The sequence below is a fragment of the Pipistrellus hanaki genome (genome assembly GCF_964339955.1).
Source record: "Pipistrellus hanaki genome assembly, chromosome: 8".
Lineage (NCBI taxonomy): Eukaryota > Metazoa > Chordata > Mammalia > Chiroptera > Vespertilionidae > Pipistrellus > Pipistrellus hanaki.
Genome location: NC_140510.1, coordinates 81,056,333 through 81,080,581, shown reverse-complemented (window position 1 = coordinate 81,080,581; position 24,249 = coordinate 81,056,333). Strand labels below are relative to the sequence as shown.

At 46.4% G+C, this 24,249-nt stretch overlaps 1 protein-coding gene across 1 annotated transcript in view; it reads left to right on the top strand.

Annotated features, from left to right (window-relative positions):
* Positions 1-9,809: 9,809 nt before the first annotated feature.
* Positions 9,810-24,249, top strand: part of ERBB4 (erb-b2 receptor tyrosine kinase 4) — an 823,165-nt gene continuing 808,725 nt past the window's right edge. The window contains exon 1 of the mRNA XM_084891653.1: positions 9,810-9,901. Within this exon, the coding sequence (XP_084747779.1) occupies positions 9,820-9,901 (82 nt within the window). The 5' untranslated portion in view covers positions 9,810-9,819. The remainder of the gene's footprint in view (positions 9,902-24,249) is intronic.

Here is a 24,249-nt window from a genome sequence, read left to right as displayed (position 1 = left end):
TGTTAAGACAAAATGATAATTAGTTTTGAATTTAGCTAACTAATATCACTGATTGATTATCTTCAAGTAATATTCTCTGAGATTTATTATTCAAAGGACACCATGACAATATTCAGAATAGTATGTTGAAAAGAAATACTGGAGAGACAGAAAACATCTACCGTGATCATTTGATTTTCAGTATAATGCATTTCATCTTCTCCAGTGTGTTGGGGAGTTCTTAAACAGAGTGATAAGTAGATGCAGTACGACAAGTATAATTCCATTTGTCTAACAGTATTCATTTAACAAAGTCACATTAAGCTGTATGAAGCAGACTGTTCCTATTCTTCACACTATGTAATAGACAACAATAAATGATCACAATTGTATACTTTTTTCAGTATTTGATAGATAAAAACATTTTTCTTTTTCTTCCAATATTTACTGAAAATATCTACATAGAAAAAATGTGGGGTCAGTGTACATGTATTATTAGCTTAGATAAATATTAATACTTTATATCATAATAACTTAATATACTTTTCTTGAAAATATACATAAATATACAAATTTGTCAATAGCAATACTTTAGGCAATAAAAGCAAATGTTACAAAGAAGAATCTGGTTGGGTTAATATATTTTTATTGATTTTAGAGAGTAAGGGAGAGGGAGAGAGAGATCAAAACATCAATGATGAGAGATAATCATGATGTGCTGCCTCCTCCACGCCTCTTACTGGGGTGAAGCCCCCAACCAGGGCCTGATCCCGTGACCAGAATGGAAACCTTCAGTCTGCAAGCCAATGCTCTACCACTGATCCAAACCACCTAGGACTGGTGCAGTGTTTCTTAATTCAATTTATGTAAAATATCAATCGCTTATGACTTAGTTTTATTTTAAAAGTAAGTAAGTTAGGCTCATGATAGAAAAAAAATTGGAAATGACAGTATACATTATGGCATTATATACTATTAATACAATTATTTTCAATGGACTATATATTTTTAAAAACCTGAATTGTTTACAAATTTTTAAGAAAATGCTCCTAATTAGAGTTAGGTAAAAGTTTTGTTGAACAACAAATATTTCTCTCTAACTTTTTATAGCTTTAGATTTTTTTCCCCTTATTAAAATTATTTTTGTAAATGTGGAAGTTCTAACCTCAAATTCAAAATATTGCCCAGCCCGACCTTTTGCTATCTTAATAAAATTATATTGGATGCTGTTATTTTTGAGCTTAATATTATCAACTGTTGAGATATTTGTATTTTCTTAAGTCATATTGCTTTCATATAGTAGCACATTAGTAATATGTTATATCCACAGTTTAAACATTCAAATGTGAATAAAAATATATTCATGTTTGGATTTCTTAAGTGAAACTTAACTTCAAAACTAAAACTAAAACTTCAAAAGCAAAGATATACCAGCTAGTGTTTTTTTTCTTTTTTTTTTTTTGTAGCATCTTTAAGGACCTTTATGGCACATAAAAGGGAAAACTGTTATGGATCAATATATTATAAATTAATAACCACCCTTCTCTAGAAAATATATACATACCACCACACATTCTTTTATTAGTAACTAGAGACCCATTGCAGGAAGATTCCTGTAAGAATAGGGCTTCCCATGGCCAGAGCAGGCTTCACTCCCTTCTCTGCTGCCTTGCTCCCTCCCTTCTCTGCCACATCACTCCCTTCTACAGCACTTGGCTTCCTTCTACACTGTTCAGTCTTCACTTTGTGCCTGCATATGCAAATCAACCCCCATCTTTGTTGGGTTAATTTGCATACTCACTCCTAATTGGCTGGTGGGCATAGCAAGGTATGGTCAATTTGCATATTTCTCTTTTATTAGTGTAGATTTCTCCCTTGTCATCAAACATGACAAGTTTAACGTTTGCCATTTCTCTATTAAAACTTTTTTGCTACTACTTTGTGAGATTAAAAAATTTCAGTAGGTTATATGTTGGACCTTCTCTACTGGTAAGATATAGTATTAAATATTTTGGAACATGGGATATTCTCTGACATGCATAACCTTGAAAGTAGAAAACTGTGACTTATTTGGGCCCAGGACCAAGAAGGGAACCCACTGAATGGCTTGGGCCTCTCTGACAGATTTTTCAGAGGTGAGGGGAGGCTTGGTAAGGGAGGGCACCAAGAGAATCCAAGAGAATTGGAAAACTGCAATAAAAGGAAAGGAACTAGATTATACTGAGAAGTAACTGACCAGGCAAGGAGGTACCAGGCTATGAAAGTGTTGAAAGAAGACTCAACAAGTTTCGGACCCATTCTGAACCATATAGGGGTGTCGAACTCAATCAGAGAAGGGGCCAAAATCTAAAATCCAGCCTAAATCGCGGGCCGAATGGTTTACTGAACAGTCATAAACTGACAATGTCATAAACTGACAGCGGAGTGCAGTGATGACAGCGTGGTGCGGGCCACATTGCAAGGCCTGGTGGGCTGGATTTGGCCCGCGGGCCTTGTGTTTGACACATGTGCAAGATGTTTGCTCAAGTGTGAATGTTCCCCATGCCCCTACAAACCTAAGAAGAAAAGACATGGTTTCTAAATGATTACTTTAGTTGACTATTTGTCAGGAGTTCAAGAAAAGTTCTAAACTCTTTGTGACCTTCCTCAGAATAATATCCATTTTTTGCATGCATTGCAAATGTAACTTCTAACTTCGGATTCTATTGACAAATCTGTGTGTTAACCATAATACAATCAAGCTCTTGGCTAAGTTAAGAATTCAGGAGGAAGGAAGTGAAACAGAGAGGCTACCTGAAAAAGAAACTAGCCCACTTGATTGTGGTTCAGATTTCCAGGTACCATCATAGCATCAATCAGTAACCTCATTTATGAACTTACCCATAAACATATAAACACAAAAAAAGTGGAGATGTTTCTTTTCTTCTGTTTTTAATTGACAACTGATATTGAAGATTTGCTTTATCTTTAAAATTCCAAAGCAGTAGAATAAGTTGCTTTGTGGGATACAATAACATAGGTTAAGAATATATATATGAAGCAGATACACAACAGGAAAAGGTTTTACTAGGAAAATTATTTTTTGCATAGCTTTGGAAAAGAACACTCTGTCCATGAGCCAAAATTAGTTTGGAGTTTCAATCACAAACCAAACATGTCTTTGAGAACTTGGACAGACACTGAGGAATGGACATAAAAGTGATACAGATTTGATTTATTTATGTTCAATCACTCCTCCTTAGCACTTTAAAAATTAAAGCTTAACCATGCATATAGAAAGAAAACAACATTTATTAGCCAAAATTGAAGTCTACCACTTTGGATATTAAATTAAGATAACAAAAATATCTGTTTAATTAATGTGTATTGATGCATTCTTAAAAATGCTTGAACTTTTAAATTTTTTATGTTTGAAACATAGAAGAGTACCAAAATATAGAATGTCAGAACTCTGAGGGGTAAGAGCAAAACATGTTATTTCAAGTACTAGTTAATTAACAAAACCAACCAAAGAAAAACCACCACATGTCCCTCATTTGAAATATCATCATAATATTGAACCTGGTTTGTATTTACCAAAACTTCTTCTTGGTTGATGGAATAGTGAAGATCCAAAGTCTTGACACCTTCCCAGTATTATAGCAGTGAGCTTATTTTGACATTTCCTTAAGGCAATTAAGATGCGGCTGTATTGGTGTCCCATAAGAAGAGCTGTATGTGGTGAAATGGGGAAAAAGAGGAAAAAATATAAGAACAACTGAAGTATGTGAAAATTATGACTTGCCTTTGGTAGGTGATGAATAAATCCATAGACTCATGAAGTCTTAAATTTGGGTCATAGCAGTCTCTTCCTTTCAAGATGAGGCAGTGGACTCATATATATGAAGTTGCTTATGAACACAATATAAATTACTTGTAGATGATGCAGAAGATGATGATGGGGGGAATTAGAACCCTATATATTTAAACTTTCTGTAGATTATAATTGAATTATCGTATTATCTTGTTTTTTTCTTAGTAGTGATTTTTTGTCCCAAATTTACATTCAAAGCCAATGCAAATATCTAAAGCAGCAAGCTCTAATCGTACCTTTAGGGGAGTTTCAGAAACTAGCTGAAGATTGGGGTGAACTATAAGACGGGGACAATATATCTAATGTAACATTGAATTCAGAGATCATTATATTCTTTGCTTCCACCAGCAGCTTTGTCATTGTGAAGTCAAGACTCTCCTCAAATTCTATTACTAATGGAAGAAATGAAGGTAAGAAGGGAATATTGGGAAGGGAAAAGGCTAAAGATATTTATATATTGGTGTTATGGCTTCAGTCATGGGAAATCAAGAAAAACTCAGAAGGGAAACTAAAGAATATGGACATATAAGTGACACAAATTTGATTACCAAGATATCTTCCACAAAGGGTGTTTTGGCCTGTATGATAGCACTTAAGTTGAAGAAGTTCTTTTATCATTTCATGCTATTTAGGTTTCAGGTAACAAAAAATTAAACTAGCATAAGCAAAAAGGGATTTGAACAACTAAGACAAAAGAGGATTTTGAGCATTCTCCAGACCAATCTGGACTTTTGATCCTTTAAAATGGCAGCTTCATTCTTCATCATTATAGCCTGATCATATATATATATATATATATATATATATATATATATATATATATATAAAATTTTAACTGGACTAGCTGAATGACTGTTGGCTATGACACACACTGTGACAGTCAACCAGCCTAATCCGGGCCTGATCGGCACCCCCTGCCAGCCTGGCCCCCAGTTGGTCCCTAACACCCTGATCAGGGAAGGGTCCAGCTGGCCAATGTCTTACAGCCCCTCCCCCCAACTGGCCCCAACCCCAATTAGTCCCCAACACCCTGATTGGGGGTGGGGATGGCTGGCCAACTTCTTATGACCCCTCTCCCCACAGGCCCAGCCAGATGGGTCCCCATTGGGGCAAGCGGGCAGACTCCACACGTGCACGAATTCATGCACTGGGCCTCTAGTCTCTTCATAAAAGGCAACAGACCAGCAGTGGCTATTTATAGCTCAAAAGCTACCAGTGAATGACTGCGTATTAACTCTTTTCTTCCCATGCACAAACTTCCCAGAGAAGAGACTCAGGGGGAGTGACCATCTCTCAACCAATCAACAGTGACCAAGAATTTTGATTGGTCCAACTTAGTATTTTGATTGGTCCAATTTAGAAAAGAAAGTAGGGGTTGTTTTACCATGGAGGCAGATCCAAATTAAAAATGACAAACTGAGGGAAGGGTAGTCCTAGAAAAGGCATGTTGAACAGATCATTCTTGGTATTCACTTGTGGTTTTTTTTTTGTTTGTTTGTTTTGTTTTTTTCAAGATTATAAAGAACAACATATTTTAGTTAATTCAACTGGTATAGATATATTATCAGGCTACATGGGAAAGTGAAGAGATTCATCATAGAAATCCTCTAGCAACCCAGTTAGCATGTCATTTCCATATCAGGTGGCCAATGTCTCCTACACTGATGTTCCTTCCTTAGGATGACTTGGTTTGTATGGGAAGCCAATGAGAGCAGACACATAGAGGATTAAGGCTTGACTCTAGCTCATGGCCTCTGGTTTCCACTCTTCTGGTTTGGCCACCCAAGGTAGGACCTTCTACCCTGGGCTAGACTCTGATTGGGTATTCCAGTCACCTTAGCATGTAGGATATGCTGTTGGGTAAAGCTTCATATCAATTTACTTTATAGGCTGCTGGTCAGATACCCAGTTTTGGCCAAGAATCAATTATTGTTTGAACAGTTAAATCCAGGAAAATGGTGTCAAGGAACAACAAATAAACAATTATGATTGTGCCAAGTAATTTAATTGGTGGATACATAGTATGGGCTATGTAGCACCCCCCCAAAATAGACTATAGTGGTTTTTTTTTAAACCACCGAATATTGTTAAAATTAGTTTGCCAATAATTATTTTTTTAAATCTTTTATAAAAAATATGTTTTTATGTATTTCAGAGAGGAAGGGGGAGAGAGAGAGAGAGAGAGAGAGAGAGAGAGAGAGAGAGAGAGAGAGAGAGAGAGAGAGAGAGAGAAAGAGAGAGAGAGAGAGAGAGAGAGAGAGAGAGAGAGAGAGAGAGAGAGAGACAGAGAAACATTAATGATGAGAGAGAATCATTGATTGGCTTCCTTCTGCACGCTCCCTACTGGGGATCAAGCTCACAACCGGAGCTGTGCCCTTGATTGAAATCGAACCTAGGGCCCTCTAGTCCGCAGGCCAATCCTCTATCCACTGAAAACTACTTATTTTTTTAAATTTCCATTCTGTCCCAGGAATAGCAATTTTCCCAAAGCAAGAAGGTTTTGTTTTGTTTTAATCACTGAACCAAACCAGCTAGGGCACCAATAATTATTATTAGTGAGACCAAGATATATAGGAGAGTTCCTGCCACAGAAGAACTATAACATTGATGAGGGAGTAAAAATTATCACAATGGACACAGGTAGAGAAAAACCCAAATATTAAGTATTTTTATTTTCCCCTCAATTGTAAGCTAAAATACACAATCTATTTCTTCACTCCTTACATCTCTTATGAACAAGAATTTAAAACACACATTGATATCTAAAATTTTCCCAAAGCAAGAAATTTTTGTTTTGTTTTAATCACTTAAGTTGTTTTTCTGGGGAGAGAATGGACATTTAAAAGGAAGTACCTAGCTCTCATGGAAAAGAGGTACCTGAGAGTCCTCATAGGAAGCCCGGAGGGATTTAAGGAAAGGGAGCTGAGAAGAGACTGAATGAAAGAAAACAAAGGGGGGCGGGTGGATGGAGATAAAAATAGAAAACAAAGACAATGTCAAAGAGCAGAGCACATAGTTCTGAAATCAGCACCATCATCACATCACTGCTGTGGGCTCCAGGCTTGGTTTCTCTAGCCCACGGCTGCTTCTATGTAAAATGGTGAGCTCAGCCACTTGTCCAGCCCCTTCTCTGTGCCTCTCACTTGATGTGGGCCTCAGAAAGGGAAGGCTTCAGGCTCCTGGGTTCAAACTGCTGCTTCTCTCTGTTCTCAGCGCCATGGAAATTCCGCTGGGACAGGGCTGTAGATAAAGGAGGCGGGGGAGGAGTGGGAAGGTCTCACATGTTGAGTGAGAGGCTGGTGGCTGGATTTTTAAGTTCTCAGGATACTTTTAATTTATGCATTTGCTGATCCTGGAGAAACGGAAAAAAGAAAACAATTCACAGTGTGCCTGTGCAAATAGCAAATCAGTAAAACTATACCCGCACGAGATTCTGGCTCCTCAGGGTACAGTTTCTGAGCTGCAATAGGCAAGCGATATGTACTCTGATAGGACCCAATGCCAGGACATTTTATTTTATTTTTTTATTTTTAAAAAATATATTTTATTGATTTTCCACAGAGAGGAAGAGAGAGGGAATAGAGAGCTAGAAATATCAATCAGCTGCCTCCTGCACACCCACTACTGGGGATGTGCCACAACCAAGGTGCATGCCCTTGACCAGAATCAAATCTGGGACCTTTCAGTCCTCAGACCAACACTATCCACTGAGCCAAACCGGTTTCGGCAAATGCCAGGACATTTTAGATCACGAAAAGCCCAGACACTGCCAGAGCCATCAGTGAGCTGGGGATTGATTGGGGTGTGTGAACTTGCAGACCTAAAGCTGGGTCCCTTGGAGAATGCAGGCCATCCTTTGAGGTTGGTTCCATCCTGAGAGGGCCATTTCAGTTTCTTGTAGACCGAATAACTCAGACCTGGAGCAATGCCTGGCCCTTTGTAACCAAATTGGTAGCTTTGGATTAGAAGGAACCCCAAACCAAGCTGTCCAAGAGTCTAAGGAAAAAGTGAACAGACACGTGGACTTAAAAAGCTAAGGGTGGATGTAATTCTACTGTGGACTTGTAGTTGGACCAGTGTAGGTCAGTGTGGGAGGGGGGGAATGGGAGGAGAGAGGAAAGGCAGGTGATCATATCCTTAGGACTCCCTCCACTGCAGAGGCTGTCAGGTGCACAGAACCAGTTTTTGCACTGATGTCTGGGTGTGGAGCGGGATGGGGGACCAAAGTGTGGAGGCTTTATGTCTGAGGCAGCGTTTTATTTTTCCTATTTCTAGAGAAAGTATGGTCTTTAGATGAGCACCATGGGGCAATGGGGTAAAAAGGGTGAAAAAAAGTGTGTATATATATATATATATATATATATATACATACATACTGCCGAAACCGGTGTGGCTCAGTGGATAGTGCATAAGCCTGCAGACTGAAGGGTCCCAGGTTCAATTTGGGTCAAGGGCATGTACCTTGGTTGAAGGCACATCCCCAGTAGAGGGTGTGCAGGAGGCAGCGGATGGATGTTTCTCTCTCATCAATGTTTCTGGCTCTCTATCCCTCTTTCTTCCTCTCTGTAAAAAAATCCATAATATATATATATTTTAAAAAGCATCCCCTCCAGCTGAAACAGGTTTGGCTCAGTGGATAGAGCGTTGGCCTGCAAACTGAAGGGTCCCAGGTTGGATTCCCATCAAGGGCATGTACCTTGGTTGCAGGCACATCCCCAGTGTGAGGTGTGCAGGAGGCAGCTGATGGATGTTTCTCTCTCATTGATGTTTCCAACTCTCTATCCCTCTCCCTTCCTCTTTGTAAAAAAAATCCATAAAATATATATTTTTTTAAAAAGCATCCCTCCGGTGGTCTGGCACTCCGCGGGCCAGCTGTCCATGAGCCCTTCCAATCCCGGTTCCCCTCCCCGGAGGCCCCGCTCCTCCGCGCGGACAGGTGTTCTCCCCGCTCCCCGGCGGCGGATTTTGGGCGGCGGCGCAGCCAATGGGCGCTCCCCGCGGGGGCGGGGCCAGGGGGCGGGGCCTCGGGCGGGCGGGGGCGGGGCCGGCGCGGCTGCGGCCAGCGGCTGGGCGGGCGGAGGGCTGCACCCGCGGCCCCGGCACCTTCATCTTATTTATTTATTTATTCCCCGCGCGGCGGGGGACGCGGCTGCTCGTTAGTCCGCGGCCCGCGGCGGCTGGAGCGGGGAGGACGCCGGAGCCGTAACCCCGCGGCCCGGACAGTGTGCGCGCTGACAGCGGAGCAGCGGCTCCGGGGAGCCCGCAGCCCGCCCCACTTTCCCCCATCGGACCGGGGTCCGGCCGCCGATCACCGAGCCCGCAGCCCGGGGTCCGGCCGCCGATCACCGAGCCCGCAGCCCGGGGTCCGGCCGCCGATCACCGAGCCCGCAGCCCGGGGTCCGACCCCTGATCACCGAGCCCGCAGCCCGGGGTCCGGCCGCCGATCACCGAGCCCGCAGCCCGGGGTCCGGCCGCCGATCACCAAGTCCGCAGCCCGGGGTCCGGCCGCCGATCACCGAGCCCGCAGCCCGGGGTCCGACCCCTGATCACCGAGCCCGCAGCCCGGGGTCCGGCCGCCGATCACCGGCCCCGCAGCCCGGGGTCCGGCCGCCGATCACCGGCCCCGCAGCCCGGGGTCCGGCCGCCGATCACCGGCCCCGCAGCCCGGGGTCCGGCCGCCGATCACCGGCCCCGCAGCCCGGGGTCCGGCCGCCGATCACCGGCCCCGCAGCCCGGGGTCCGGCCCCCGCACACGGAGCCGTACGGCCGCCTCCGCCGCCAGATACAACTTTTCGGGGAGCCGTCCCCGCCCCGTTCCCGCGCATCGTCGCCGGACCGGACCGGAGGGAGCGGAGAGGACAGCGAGCGGGACCGGACGATCGATCGGCGGGGACAGCGCCGCAGCCGGCCGGGGGCTCCGCCTCGGACCCGAGCACCTCTCCCCGCCGGCGGTGCCCGGGGCCATGTGAGCCGGGCGCGGAGCGAAGATGCGGGCGGCCACCGCGCTGCGCGTCTGGCTGAGCCTCCTGGCGGCCGCGGGCTCCCTCCGGCGCGGCGCGGCGCAGGCAGGTGGGTGCGACCCGTCCCGGGGCGGCGGGGCGGCGGGGCGGCGGGGCGGCCGGCGGGGTGTTCTCTCCCCCGGCTCCCCGGGGAGGAGGGACCGGTCACCGGGTCCGGTGCCGGGGCTCCCGGCCGCCTCCCGGCCGGCCCCAAACTTGCCCTGTGTGCGTGCGTTTTGTTGTATTTGTTTTATTTCTGGTGGGAGCGGAACCCAGCGTGCGCCCCGTCTCCCCCCGCCCTCCCTGCCCGCTGTGGCTCTCCCCACGGGTCCGGGAGCCGAGCGGCTCCCTCCGGTCCGCGGGCCCCGAACCCCATGAGCCCGGCCCGGAGGGGGCGGGCGGAGCGGGCTGGACGGGCTGTGCACCTGTGTGCGCCCGGCCCCCGCCTCCGCCGGAACGGCTTCCTCCGGCTCCGGCTTGACCTGCGGGGAGCCTGCCTGCGGGACATCTTAAACAACAAAAATAAACAACAACGGGCTGGCACCCGCAGCCGGAGGCCGGGCCGGCTCCGAGGACTTCCTCCCGAAGTTAGACTTGCTCTTGGCCGCGTCCCTCCAGCTCCTCCGCCCGCAGCCCCGGCTCCCGCTGCAGGCGGGGGGCCGGAGGGGCTGGACCCGAGCGGCGCCGTGCTGGGCGCTGGGCGCGGGGCGCTGGGCGCGGGGTGCGGGGCGCTGGGCGCTGGGAACTGGGTGCTGGGTGCTGGGGACTGGGTGCTGGGGACTGGGTGCGGGGCGCTGGGCGCTGGGTGCTGGGGACTGGGCGCTGGGTGCTGGGGACTGGGTGCTGGGCGCTGGGTGCTGGGGACTGGGTGCTGGGCGCTGGGTGTGCGGCCCGCGCTGGCCGGACGGGCAGAGGCAGCGCGGGGGTCTGGCACCTGCGGAGCCGGGACCAAAGTTTCTGCCGCGGAGTTTCCGGGAGGGAGGAGGAAGGGAAGGGCTGGAGACGTCCGTGTCCGGCGCGGCCCGGGGCCCTGGCGAGAGCGGGGATTCCCGAACCACCGGGCTGCGGGCCGAGCGGGAGGCGGCGGGAGAGGGAGCCCGGGCGGCGGTGCGGGCTCCGGGCGGGCGGGGTCCCCGGACCTCCCGGCGGGTCCAGAACAAGTTACATCCCCGCCTTCACCGCCTTCACCGGACCCTCCGGCGGCACCAGCGCGCGCTCTGCACTGGTCCGGGTCTCCGAGTGTGAGTGTGTGCGGGCCGGTCTCCGAGTGTGTGCGGGCCGGTCTCCGAGTGTGTGCGGGCCGGTCTCCGAGTGTGTGCGGGCCGGTCTCCGAGTGTGTGCGGGCCGGTCTCCGAGTGTGTGCGGGGTCCGAGTGTGTGCGGGCCGGTCTCCGAGTGTGTGCGGGCCGGTCTCCGAGTGTGTGCGGGCCGGTCTCCGAGTGTGTGCGGGCCGGTCTCCGAGTGTGTGCGGGGTCCGAGTGTGTGCGGGCCGGTCTCCGAGTGTGTGCGGGCCGGTCTCCGAGCGTGTGCGGGCCGGTCTCTCTGACGTTTGCATTGGTCCCAGGGTCTCTGACATCCCCCCCGCACACCGGGTCCCGCGCGCCCGCTGCCTCCGAAGTCAGCCCGCCGGGGACCGGGGCTGGAGATTCCTCTTAGCGACCTTCCCCTCCCCCCTCTCCCCCCCTCCCCTCCCTCCCCCCCTCTCCCCTCTCCCCCCTCTCCCTCCTCCCCTCCCCCTCCCCCCTCCCCCTCCCTCTTCCTCCCCCTCCCCCCTCCCCCCTGCCCGCCCCTCCGGCTGGGTGATGCACGGGGACCCCTCCAAACAGCCGTGCAGACTTGGCGGAGGGGACCTTCCATGGGCGGCCTCCGGGGGCGGGGGCTCAGCCCGGGGGGGGGGGGGGGGCGCGGGGACCCGGGTCCGAGCCCGCGGCGCTGCGCTCCGGACCGTGCGGCTGGGGCTGAGCTGTGCCCAAAGCCCTTTCCAGCATTTCTGCAGGAACGTGATCCTAATGAGCGCTGCAGCTGGTCTCCCCACCTCCCCACCTCCCCCTCCCCCCTCACCTCCCCATCCCACTCCCCCCTCTCCTCCCCATCCCACTCCCCCCTCTCCTCCCCATCCCACTCCCCCCTCACCTCCCCATCCCACTCCCCCCCACCCCCATCCCACTCCCCCCTCTCCTCCCCATCCCACTCCTCCCCTCTCCTCCTCACCTCCCCACCTCCCCCATCCCCCCTCACCTCCTCTCCACTCCCCCCTCCTCCCCATCCCACTCCCCCCTCACCTCCCCATCCCACTCCCCCCTCACCTCCCCATCCCATCCCCCCCACTCCCCATCCCACTCCCCACCCCACCTCCCTCCCACTCCCCCCCTCTCCCTCCTCATCCCCTCCCCCTCTCCTCCCCATCCACTCCCCCACCTCCCCCACCCACTCCCCCCTCACCCTCCCCTCCCACACCCCCCTCACCTCCCCATCCACTCCCCCCCACCTCCTCATCCCACTCCCCCCTCACCTCCCCATCCCACTCCCCCCTCACCTCCCCATCCCACTCCCCCCTCACCTCCCCACCTCCCCCCTCCCCCCTCACCTCCCCATCCCACTCCCCCCTCTCCTCCCCACCTCCCCCCTCCCCCCTCACCTCCCCATCCCACTCCCCCCTCTCCTCCCCATCCCACTCCCCCTCTCCTCCCCACCTCCCCACTCCCCCCTCACCGCCCCATCCCACTCCCCCCTCACCTCCCCATCCCACTCCCCCCTCTCCTCCCCATCCCACTCCCCCCTCTCCTCCCCATCCCACTCCCCCCTCTCCTCCCCATCCCACTCCCCCCTCACCTCCCCATCCCACTCCCCCCTCTCCTCCTCACCTCCCCACTCCCCCCTCACCGCCCCATCCCACTCCCCCCTCTCCTCCCCATCCCACTCCCCCCTCTCCTCCCCACCTCCCCACTCCCCCCTCACCGCCCCATCCCACTCCCCCCTCACCTCCCCATCCCACTCCCCCCTCTCCTCCCCATCCCACTCCCCCTCTCCTCCCCATCCCACTCCCCCCTCACCTCCCCATCCCACTCCCCCCTCTCCTCCCCATCCCACTCCCCCCTCACCTCCCCATCCCACTCCCCCCTCTCCTCCCCATCCCACTCCCCCCTCACCTCCCCATCCCACTCCCCCCTCTCCTCCCCATCCCACTCCCCCCTCACCTCCCCATCCCACTCCCCCCTCTCCTCCCCATCCCACTCCCCCCTCACCTCCTCATCCCACTCCCCCCTCTCCTCCCCATCCCACTCCCCCCTCTCCTCCCCACCTCCCCCCTCCCCCCTCACCTCCCCATCCCACTCCCCCCTCTCCTCCCCATCCCACTCCCCCCTCTCCTCCCCATCCCACTCCCCCCTCACCTCCCCATCCCACTCCCCCCTCTCCTCCCCATCCCACTCCCCCCTCTCCTCCCCATCCCACTCCCCCCTCTCCTCCCCATCCCACTCCCCCCTCTCCTCCCCCCCTCCCCCCTCCCCACCCCCCTCCCCTCCCCATCCCACTCCCACCCCCTGCAGATTGTCAGACCCACAGCGCCCTGGGCTCGGGGATTAGCGGCCCTGTTGTCCGCGCCCCGCACCTGAAATGCGGGGGCACCAAGGGAGCCCGAGCCTCCCTCCTCCACGCACAGCGGTGGGGAAAGAGCCGCACGGAGAGCCGTGGGAGCGCCCGGGGTCACTGCCCCCGCGGGCGGGCCGGGGTGGCCCGCGGGGAACTGTCAGCCCGGGGACCCCGCCCTGCACCGGCGGAGCGCAGGCTGTGCGGGCGGCGCTTTGGGGGCCGAGCGGCCGCCGGCCGCAGACCCTGTGTGTGCGCTGGAGGCCTCCTGGGGGCCGTTTGGAGGAGTGTGTTTGGGCCAAAGGAGGAATGAAGTGCGGACAAGTAAACCAAAGCTGCCAGAGGGCGACAAGATGTGGAGTGAATTGCTTTTAGATGAAACAAATTAAGGAAAGGAGGCAGACAATCTGCTCCCGCTTTGTCAGCCGCGCGGAGTGGAGGGGAGCGGGGCTCTCTGAGCCGCTCATGTCGCCGGAGGAACGCGCCTCACTCACTGCTCCGTGCGGACGGAATGGAAACGGGGCGGGAGGATCGTCCTGTGTGGGTCTGAGGTGCTTCCTCACACAATTGTAGCTGCGGAGGGCCTTTGCTGCTTTGCTTGGGGGAAAAGATCAGCTTTAGAGAAGGCGATTGTTTTTCCCGGTGATTTATTTTACCGAGAAATATTGCCGTCAAGGGCCCTTCCCATGGCTACTGTAAAGCCTTCACCACTAAGAGGAGTAATCCCCAAATTTCTGTCTTCCTGAACAACAGTCACTGGTGCCTTTGTAATGGAATGGACTGTATGGTAGTATGGAAGGGATAAGATACCTTACTGCCTTCACAGATAAGTGACTAACCAGCCCAGTTCCTACTTCTTATTTGCAAGTATCTTAGTCCTGCTATTCATTCTGTAAAAGAACATACGTCTTCCTACTTATTTAAGACGTGTCTCCAATATCAGGGGCTGTTTTTACAGTCGGAAGGAAAAGGTTAATGAAATAGTCAGAAGATGAAAATGGTATTTAAAAAACCACACATCAATACTTCCTGTGAGCACACCATGGGTACCCTGTTCCTTGTCTTTTAATTTTGAACTTAGATATGTAAAGGGGGTCTCTTAGAAAGTATTATTTATTTCTTCAGAAAGCTTAATAAATTTTGCTTATTATTATAACTGCACATCACTGGAAAACATCACTGATATGGACTGTTGTGATACGACTTGAAAGATCCTTGGTTGTGTCATGATTCCTGTTTTCTGATTTTCTTCTTAAATGAAACTGCTTTTATTTATTTTAATCATGCATGCATCAAAAGTCAGGTTTTTTCCTGAAAATCAAGGCACTTACTGCTGTATATATATTTTCATTTAGTCACTGGAAATGCGTCTTAATTAAGAAATTACATTAGAATATTTCCCAGGGCATGTGTTTCATGGAAGAGTTGCATTTTTTTTTTTTTTTTTTTTTTAGTTTTAATGTGAACACAGTAAGTTTGCACTGGCAGAATTTTAGAGTTTGCCTTCATTTGAGGGAAAATCATACTTCCTCTTTAAAGTGGATTCAGATATTTAATATTCATGAGGTTTCATCCCTTTGGTTCTTAAATAGAAGTACTATTTATCATCTGTCTTATGCACTCACCCTTCCCATCACTATGGATTCTCTTTTTATATCTTATTGTTTATTGAGTTTACACATGTGAGTATATATTTTCCCTCCACCACTAAGCATATTCTCTCTCTCTCTCTGTGTGTGTGTGTGTGTGTGTGTTTTACCAGCAACCTGCCATTCAGCCTCTGCAGGAGTCCTCTGAGCCAGCTTTCATTCTTTCTTTCTGATAAATCTGATATGGCTGGTTGGCTGGACTATCGCAAGCCATTCCATTGCTCAGATTTATTCCTGAAAGAAAATAAAAAGGCATCGATCCAAGATCACTAGCACATCTTAAGAGTCCTGACTCCAAGGCCAAATATTTCTACAGGGAAGTCCCCTTTTCTCTCCCTCTTTCTCTTCTTGAACAAGGAAAGGAGGTAGACCCCTGCCACTGAACAAAAAAGCTAGGGATGCAAGCACCCCGGGGTGTTGTTCAATATTCTCTGAAACTTGGTGATTGGAGCCCTCTTAAGATGAATGACTGTGCAAAATACACTTTAGAAAAAAAAATTGAATTAGGCTGCCTTATACTTTGCAGTGTTTAAAGCGGTGTCACTTTTATATTATTTCAAACAAACCATTAAGAAAATTTAACATATGTTAAAAATAGCAGCCGGTTTTTGCTTTATTTTGCAGTGTGCTGCAGCTGTTGGATATCCATGTGTAATTTTTAAGTGCCTGAAACATCAACACGACCAATGACCACTATCACACTGTATTTGATACTTTTTGAGAAGCACAGTTTTGTAGAAATGTTAATGCCTACATTGAAGCTAGCTTATACATGTTTAAGCCTACAGCTAATCTATAGAAATCAATTATCAATTATATTCTATTGTTATCTTTTTTAATGATCTACTGAATCTGTTGTGCAGGCTAGAAATGAACTGAATTATAAACTTTTCTCCAGGTTACATCATTTTAGAAAGGATCTCCTCTGTTACATTTGAGCATTTGGAAACAGATTGCATCTTTTCTCTAATACTCATTTTCTAAACGATTCTAACTGTTAGGCAGTGGGAGCAAAGCCTTACATTTCCTGCTTTCCAGTACAGGCATTGATCAGAGGTTACCGTTTACAAAGACAGATAATTTCTTAATCTGTCATTTTTACAATGAAAAGGTCCTAAATCAATGTTTCCCGAAGCTGTAGCTCTTCTGCATAATTGGAAGATTTCAGGTAATTTTGTGGGTGTGACACAGGACATCAGCAGGTGGCTTGGATAAGGATTTCTACATGGGGGACAGTTCCTCTGTTTCTTCTAAATACCTTCAGCAACTCCATGTCTTTGTCACTTGGCCTGTGTGTTCCGTGGGGAGTGGGGGGGCGGGACAGGGGCTGTGTGGGGGGACGTGTACTCTATTTCTTCCCTGTATAGCAGGTGTTTTGTTTTGTTTTTAAATGTGATAATTGAGGTACATTCCAGTAACATATTAATTGACATATTTAAAACATGTACACATATGCTAATAAACATGTTGTGATGGTCCTAGCAGACCTTCTCTGTTACAAGTGCACCTAAGTGAAATAAATAGGTTATTAAAATATTTGTCTTTCAGGCCATTTCCCCAAAATACTACTTTTCAGAATTGCTCTATAGATTTCATTGGATATGACTTTTTTTTTCCCTCCTGAGTTGTTGATAATTCGGGCATGTTTATTGAAGAAATTGACCTATTTTCCCATGTTTGACGAAAGCTTGAAAGCTCCTGTCTTGTTTTTATATTTGACACCTAGACCAGTGCTTTCTGCTGGTACCAATGTTTCAGGAGGGAAGAGAACTGCCTCATATTTATGGCATAGAGGTGAAATATAGGTATATTTTGAAGCCTAATTCTAAACTGCCTCTTTGAACACATAGTAACTGTTTTTGTAATTGTTTTCATTCTGAATGTGATTGTTCTGCAAGCACGTTGCTTTGCACAACTCCAGAGGGCAGCAGCCACGTAGGATTTAACGGACACACACATGCCTGAGCTGTGGGCAGTGCAGCAGCAGCCCGGCTGTTGTGTGAAGCTACAGAATAAAGTACGGGAATAAAAGTTAGGAGAACTGAATTCCGGCCATCCAGCCATTTTCTGTGTGATCTCGGGGTTAGACTCCTTGCTGTGTGCCTCAATTTCTTCCTCTCCGTTAGAGAAACCAAAAGTGATGCCTACACAGTTAACATGATTTTAAAAAATCAGTTCATTAGAAAAACGATGTTTAGACTTTTACCAAAAAGAAATCTATTGCATTTCAGTTATTTTTGTAAATGGGTCTCTCTCTCTCTCTCTCTCTTTTTTTTTTTTTTTTTTTAAGTGAATTCACCTGTGTAGCCCTGACATCTCCAACAGGTGAAGGGGGAAGAGAGCTGAGCTTGCTGCAGCTGCAGCAGGGAGCCAGCTTAGCGGCCTGGGCTGTGGCTCTCACTCCCCCAGTGTTCCTCCACGTTTCTCTCTGGTCTCCTGGGCTGGCTTCCTAGAGATGCAGCACTGTAAGGAACCACAGATCTGGTCCTGTCATTTTTATTGTTGTAAGTATAGCATACCGTATGTCTCCTCCTCCCTCCATTGTCCCCTTCCAACCCACCCTCACGCCCTGCCGAGGCCTTCAGCACCCTATTGTCTGTGTCCATGCTTATGCATATAGACATACATGTTTTTTGGTTGATCCCTTCCCACCCACCCACTCACCCACCCCTGCCTGCCTTCTGTCCTCTCATTTTTAACCGGGGAAACTTAGAGCACAGGGAAGTTAGGTGATATAAGTTAGTTGCCATATCCTGATACCAATATCATTTTGAACATACGTAGAAGCGCTTGAAAAGTTGCAGCCACTTAAAAAAATAAATACAAGGCTGCATGGCTTTAAAAGAAAATTGTAAAATGGAAATGAAGACACATGGATTGGAACCATGGCCTAATGATCTAAAGTAGTGTTTCCCAACCTTCTCTCATGATGAGAATCACCTGGTGGAGTTGTTAAACACAGATTCCTGAATCCCAACTAAGAAGTGCTAAACTAGAATTTTTGGGAACATATAGGTAAAATTGTACACTTAACTAGTGCTCTAAGACAGATGTTATATACAGAGCACTAAGTTAGGTATGCAATTTTACCTATATGTTCTCAAAAATTCTAGTTTAGCACTTCTTAGTTGGGATTCAGGAATCTGTGTTTAACAACTCCACCAGGTGATTCTCATCATGAGAGAAGGTTGGGAAACACTGATCTAAAGTTCCTTTCAAGGGAGGAATATGGGATCACCAACATCTGTCATTCATACTGAGGAGGTAATCACTGATTGTATTGGTAATTTACAGCACTTGGGGACTAAAAGAACGAAGCACGTTGGTTAAGACAGTTTGTAAGAGGATCGGGTTGTTTGGCAGGGTTTTTTCTGAACATAGCATTTGGACCCTAAAAGTCAGACAAGAGTTGCCTACACCAGTTTGTATGTCTAACAGCACCTTCAAGAGTTTCTTTCGTGTGAAACTTATACTGGTGACCAGTAAGTACAGAATGGTTATTTCTTCCTTCTTCATTAAGCGGTTAGGATGCTTAAACAAAATGGAGTATGAAGGTTGAACAGGGGGCTTCTCAGCACCAACTAGTTGATGGGACCCTTAATCAGCAGACCATGGGCATGCTTCAGATTGGTCCACAGCCATCCTTGGATCCCAGTTATGTGTCTTTTACACTGTCTTCCTTGTTCTTCAGGCACCTGCTAGTGTCACAGTTGTGTTCTTTGCACAAGTGCAGAAGCTAAGTTCTAACTACTAAGACTTTATGCATTTATTTCTATTACACATTTGCCTCTGGCTAAGTTTGCGATGTTGTTGACTTACAACTCTCTCTGGTTGTCGCTGACTTTCTTCAAGCTCCAGCCCTTTCTCAGTGATGGTCAGCATCTCCTGGGTCACAGTGACAGAAAGGAGGGTTGATACTGGTTTGGGCAGGGAGAAGCACTTCCTGGTAGGAATCTGAGATGAGAATGGACCCCGTAACACATTAACACAGATACTGTGTGACTTAACTGTGCAACATCATTAAACTTTTTCCGTTAGAGGTAGGCCAGTAGTATCATTGTTTATCATGTTATTTCCCATATTGTAGGTATTACTGAAGCATACGAAACACCAATAAGAATATGTAAGATCCCTTGTCTGAATCTAGAGCATTAAAGTAATAGAAACCAAGGCTGTATGAATGTATATATTTCCTTTGTAACATAGACTAAAGGTGTTTAAGGAGAAGAAAATGAATGGTGTGATAAACATTGGTTTGTTTTCCAAACGGATCAGACTTATAAATACTCACTTTCCCTGACCACATCTTCACTAGTCTTCTGGCTTCTACTTATGTCTGGTGCGTCTGGTACAGGTGGGCATCCAGGTTTTAAGCCTTAAGGATACGAGTGGGATTCTGAACCTGCCTTCCAAAGATGCATATGCTGGCCTTCTGAGGACACCTCATGTCTGGCTAAGACGGAGGAGAAAATGGCCTGGATTCTCTGGTTTCTCTGCCTGTGTCTAGCATGGCTGTGGCTTTAGGAATAAGTTGTGCGAAGCTGTATTTCAGGATGACCCCCTCCACCAGCAGGGCGGTGTGCAGTTGAGGTCACGGATGGCAGTGGATACTATTTTTGTCATCATTTTCTATTCTTCCCTTTATGTTTAGGCAATATGAATTTGTTTCTATAGGGACTTATGGAAGCCACATAGAAAGAAAATACACACACACACACACACACACACACACACAGAACCGTATTTCTTCTAGAGATGTATTTTCATTTTTAGAGTCTCCTTTGTCTGATAATTTTGTCTAGAATTAGAGCAGTTAAATAATTGTTTTTTAAAGGACATTTGATGGAGTGGCTTACTAAAATCCATTCCCTAACGTTTTTATTGACCCCCTCCAGTCCTCCAAAGCTGCAGAGCAGTTTGATGGCGAGATCCTTTTTGCTGGTTCCCTTGCTCAATGACCTCTTGCCTCTAAGTCTTCCCTCTCCTCTTGTCACTGCCAAGATGACCATTTTGAATTTAATACTTGTATCATCCCGGTTTCTGCTTAGAAGCCTTCAAATGGATTCCCCTTGGGAAATTCAAGGCCTCTTAAAATTGTCTTTAGTTTCCCTTTTAATCTAGTCTTCTGAGTTTCTTCCCAGGTATTCTGAGAACTGGGCTTATGTAGTCAGTATCCCATCATGGTACCTTGTTTTTTTTTTTTTTTTTTTTTTTTTGCCTCTGCTGACACCTTTCCCTGGAATTTATGGGTCACCTGGTACCTCTTCCTGTCCCAATTGTTCAGTCTTTTCAGATTGAGATTAAGTCACACCTCATCTTTACATCTTCCTTCACTGATGACCCTAGACTATACACTGAGTGGCCAGATTATTATGATCTCTGAACCCATAATAATATGTCCACTCAGTGTGTGTGTGTGTGTGTGTGTGTGTGTGTGTGTGTGTGTGTGTGTGTTAGAGGCCCAGTGCATGAATTAATGCATAGATGGGGTCCAGCCAGCCTAACCAGGGGAGGGGTCATGGGCAGTTAGCCAGCCTGCCCACTGGTTGAACTCCTGGCGGGGGCAATTTGCATATTAGCCTTTTATTATATGGGATATTCACTGAGTGGCTAGATTATTATGCATTCAGAGATCATAATAATCTTGCCACTCATTGTAAATAATCCTTGCCTATACCACTTGCCTGGAATTTAATCTCAAATTATATTATACTTTTAACTTTTTAAAAGCAAGAGTTTTTATTTCCTGCAAAGAGTAATGTGGTACCACATACATAGCGAGCTTTTTAAAAATATTTTTAAATGAAAGAATAACATACATTTACCAAAACAATTTTAAGCTCATTCACAGATGGTTATTATTTGTAATTAAACCATATAGTGCACAAAGTAAGCTGTTCTAAAAACATAATTATAGAATTCTTAATAATAGATATTAGACATGTTTACCCTGGGAATTTCTTTCGCTGCTTTCTGAGCTTCCTAGGGTATTTCTTTCAATGGAGTGTTTCCAAGAGTTTATCATTTGTCCCCATTCCCATTTTTAGAGCCTGCTCATAATGCGGTATAAAGTATTTCTGTTGGTTTTATTTTTGGTGAGTTAAATATTTGTGAACATTATTCTTAAACATGTGTTTTGTAGTCCACTGTTTTGATGTGGCCATTACATTGTGATTTCTTATCTCCGATTTAAAAATTTTAAGAAATTAAAGTTTATTTGGTAATATCAGTTAATAACATCAGATAAGCGTTTTTATAACACATCTCCTACACATTCCTTTACGTGCTCACCCTCCGTGTATCTCAGGACCATGCTGGGAAGTGAGGAGGACATACAAGAAACTCAGGATGCCAGCTTTCCCCTTTCTTTTAAAGATGGTCAGATAAGGCCAATAAAGCACAATGCGAAAAACATGTCACTCAGTGATTTTCCAAACTAAAGGGAGGGATATTTGCCTCAAGAGAAATGCTAATAGAATTTTATGGAAAAAAAAGGGGAGATTCCAACAGAATGTGGCATTTTATATTCCTAGGAGTATGTGATAATATAGCTTTCTTACAACTACGACCTTTCAGTATCTTAAAATAGACAACTAGTCCTATGCCTACTGCTTCAAAAAGATCCTACAAAGCAATGGTTCTCAACTTTTCTAATGCTGTGACCCTTTAATACAGCTCCTCATGTTGTGGTGACCCCAACCATAAGATTACTTTCGTTGCTACTTCATAACTGTGATTTTGCTGCTGTTAATGAATTGTAATGTAAATATCTGTGTTTTCCGATGGGCTTAGGCTTTACAGCAGCGGTTCTCAATCTATTAATTATAGATCTGGGCAATGGAGACATTCAGACCTCTTCCGGAAATTCCTTTAGAACAGTCCTGATGGTTTTTGTGTAAGAACACACCTGAGAAGAACACTTGAGTCAGAGATTCTTGTTCCCTCTCTGTGTAGAGATGTAAGGAGGTAGGATGGAAGGTGAAGCTTGCCTGGTGCACCAGCCTGGTCCAGGCTGCATGTTTGCCTGTCCTGAGAGCCAGCTGGCTCTGCCTCTGCTTCTCAGCTGCTCTGATGCCTCCCCCAGGACAGGTGTGCCCCCCCCCTCGCTCCCTGCCCCACTGGGTGAGAAAGGGATGCTTAGCACACCCAGATCCTTCTCCTCCAGGTCAGCAGCTCTTTGTGCTTTCCCTGGAGCCCAAGGACCTTGTCCAATACATCTGTCCTTTAAGGAGTCTTCCTTTGGCTTAGTGTATATTCCTCCTCCCTGATATCCCCCAGAATTTTGTCTTCGTGCTGTATATGTTACGGAAACCATCATATAAGCCTTGTCTTTGTGAAAAACTTCAAAGCAGAGACATCTCCAAGTTTGGAGACACGTATTTTTACAATTTGGGAAGTCCCTTTAAAAAACATACAGAAATGGAAACGCAAATGAAGTACAGAGCCTTGGGGGCCCCTATTTGAGAAAGGGGCTCTAAAGCTGGGCTTAAGAAACACATCATTCAGCCCTAACTGGTTAGGCTCAGTGGATAGAGCATCGGCCTAAAGAGACCCAGGTTTGATTCCTGTCAAGGGCATGTACTTTGGTTTCAGGCACATCCCCAGTCGGGGTGTGCAGCTGGTAGCTGATCGATGTTTCTCTCTCATCAATATTTTCAACTCTCTATCCCTCTCCCTTTCTCTCTGTAAAAAAAATCAATAAAATATATATTTTAAAAAATCATCTAAAATCTGCCTGTGTTTAAAAATTATACATTTTAAGAAAGAATATTCTCCTTTTCTGTGAATTTTGGTATAATTATATATTATAATTGCAATTGTGTGTGTGTGTGTTTTTTTCTTTTTCTTTTTTTCTGCTGGATGTAGTTAAGTGCACTATTCATATCGAACAATGCATTGTCTTGAGGGGAAAAACACACAAAACTTGTCTTATTTAGTAAAATCACACTGTAAAGGAAGGACTTCAGTATATCCTTGTATAAAATAATGTATTGTATAGAGATAATTTAAAAATATATTTTCTCTCTTAATATAAATGTGCCTAATACAGGCAGATATATATTTTCTTGACATCATATTTTAAAAATGGGTCATGTGCTGTCTCTTACGCAGCTGTACAGTTTATAATGATTGGGTGTGATTTAAAAGATCTTGCCCGTTTGGGTATATAAAAGCTATATTCCTAAGGCTCTACCTTTGAAATATAGCACTTTTAATATTTAATCACTTGTTATTTAGCACAGATAAAAATCTACCTTTGACTTTTATCCTCTGGCTAAGTTAAATGTGGCCATTTTAACCACAATAAACATTATTACCAGTTGTGAATAAAACAATGCATCTAAATTAGTGCCACTACTCAGATAGCTCCAATATTCATATTTTAACTAATATATTGCCACATTTGAGTAATAATAAAAGGAGGAGTATTGCAAGCCACAATTTTCTTATGTAAAAATACCAGCTAAACAGTTAATAATATGTCCCAGTTGTTTTAACTTCAAATTTGGCAGCCCCATTGTCTCGGGTGATATATATCGATTCCTCTAAAAGTGTACTTGGAATTTATAGAAACTCAAGTGATTGGTATTCAGATATAATTCTTTAGTAGCCTTTTTCTTTTCTTTTCAGTGCAGGATGAGATTTGAAAGTATAAAAAGCTTTGAGATAAACTGAAATAGACAAAACATTTTATGCAACTGTTGGTGAAAGGGACATTCATTATTTTTTCTGTACTTACTATATTGCTCGTGGCCAGAATTAGCACGCCATGAGCCAGAGAAAGAGAAAAGACAAATAGAATGGCACGCAGCTAATTTTGTTGAGCAAATTTACATCTGATACATGTGAAACGGACTCAGTCCCTCTTTGAGAGGAGCCCATGAACTTGGTCTTCCACCGTTTAACAGCTTTCACTCAATATTTATAGGCTGTGTAAAAATACATTTCTCTAAGCACCATATTTCTCACTGGCAGGATGAGCTCTGTGGAGTTAAGATTTATTAATTTGAAAAAAGGAAAAACAAAAACATTTCAATTATTCCAGGCCTGCAGAAAATAAAATAGGTCAAGAAATTCAAAATATCTTTCTTTCAAGGACATAGACAGTGAGTTTTGGGTATTCTAGGATTTTGATTACTTGTAAGTGAATCACAAGTCCCATTATTTTATGATAATTTTGT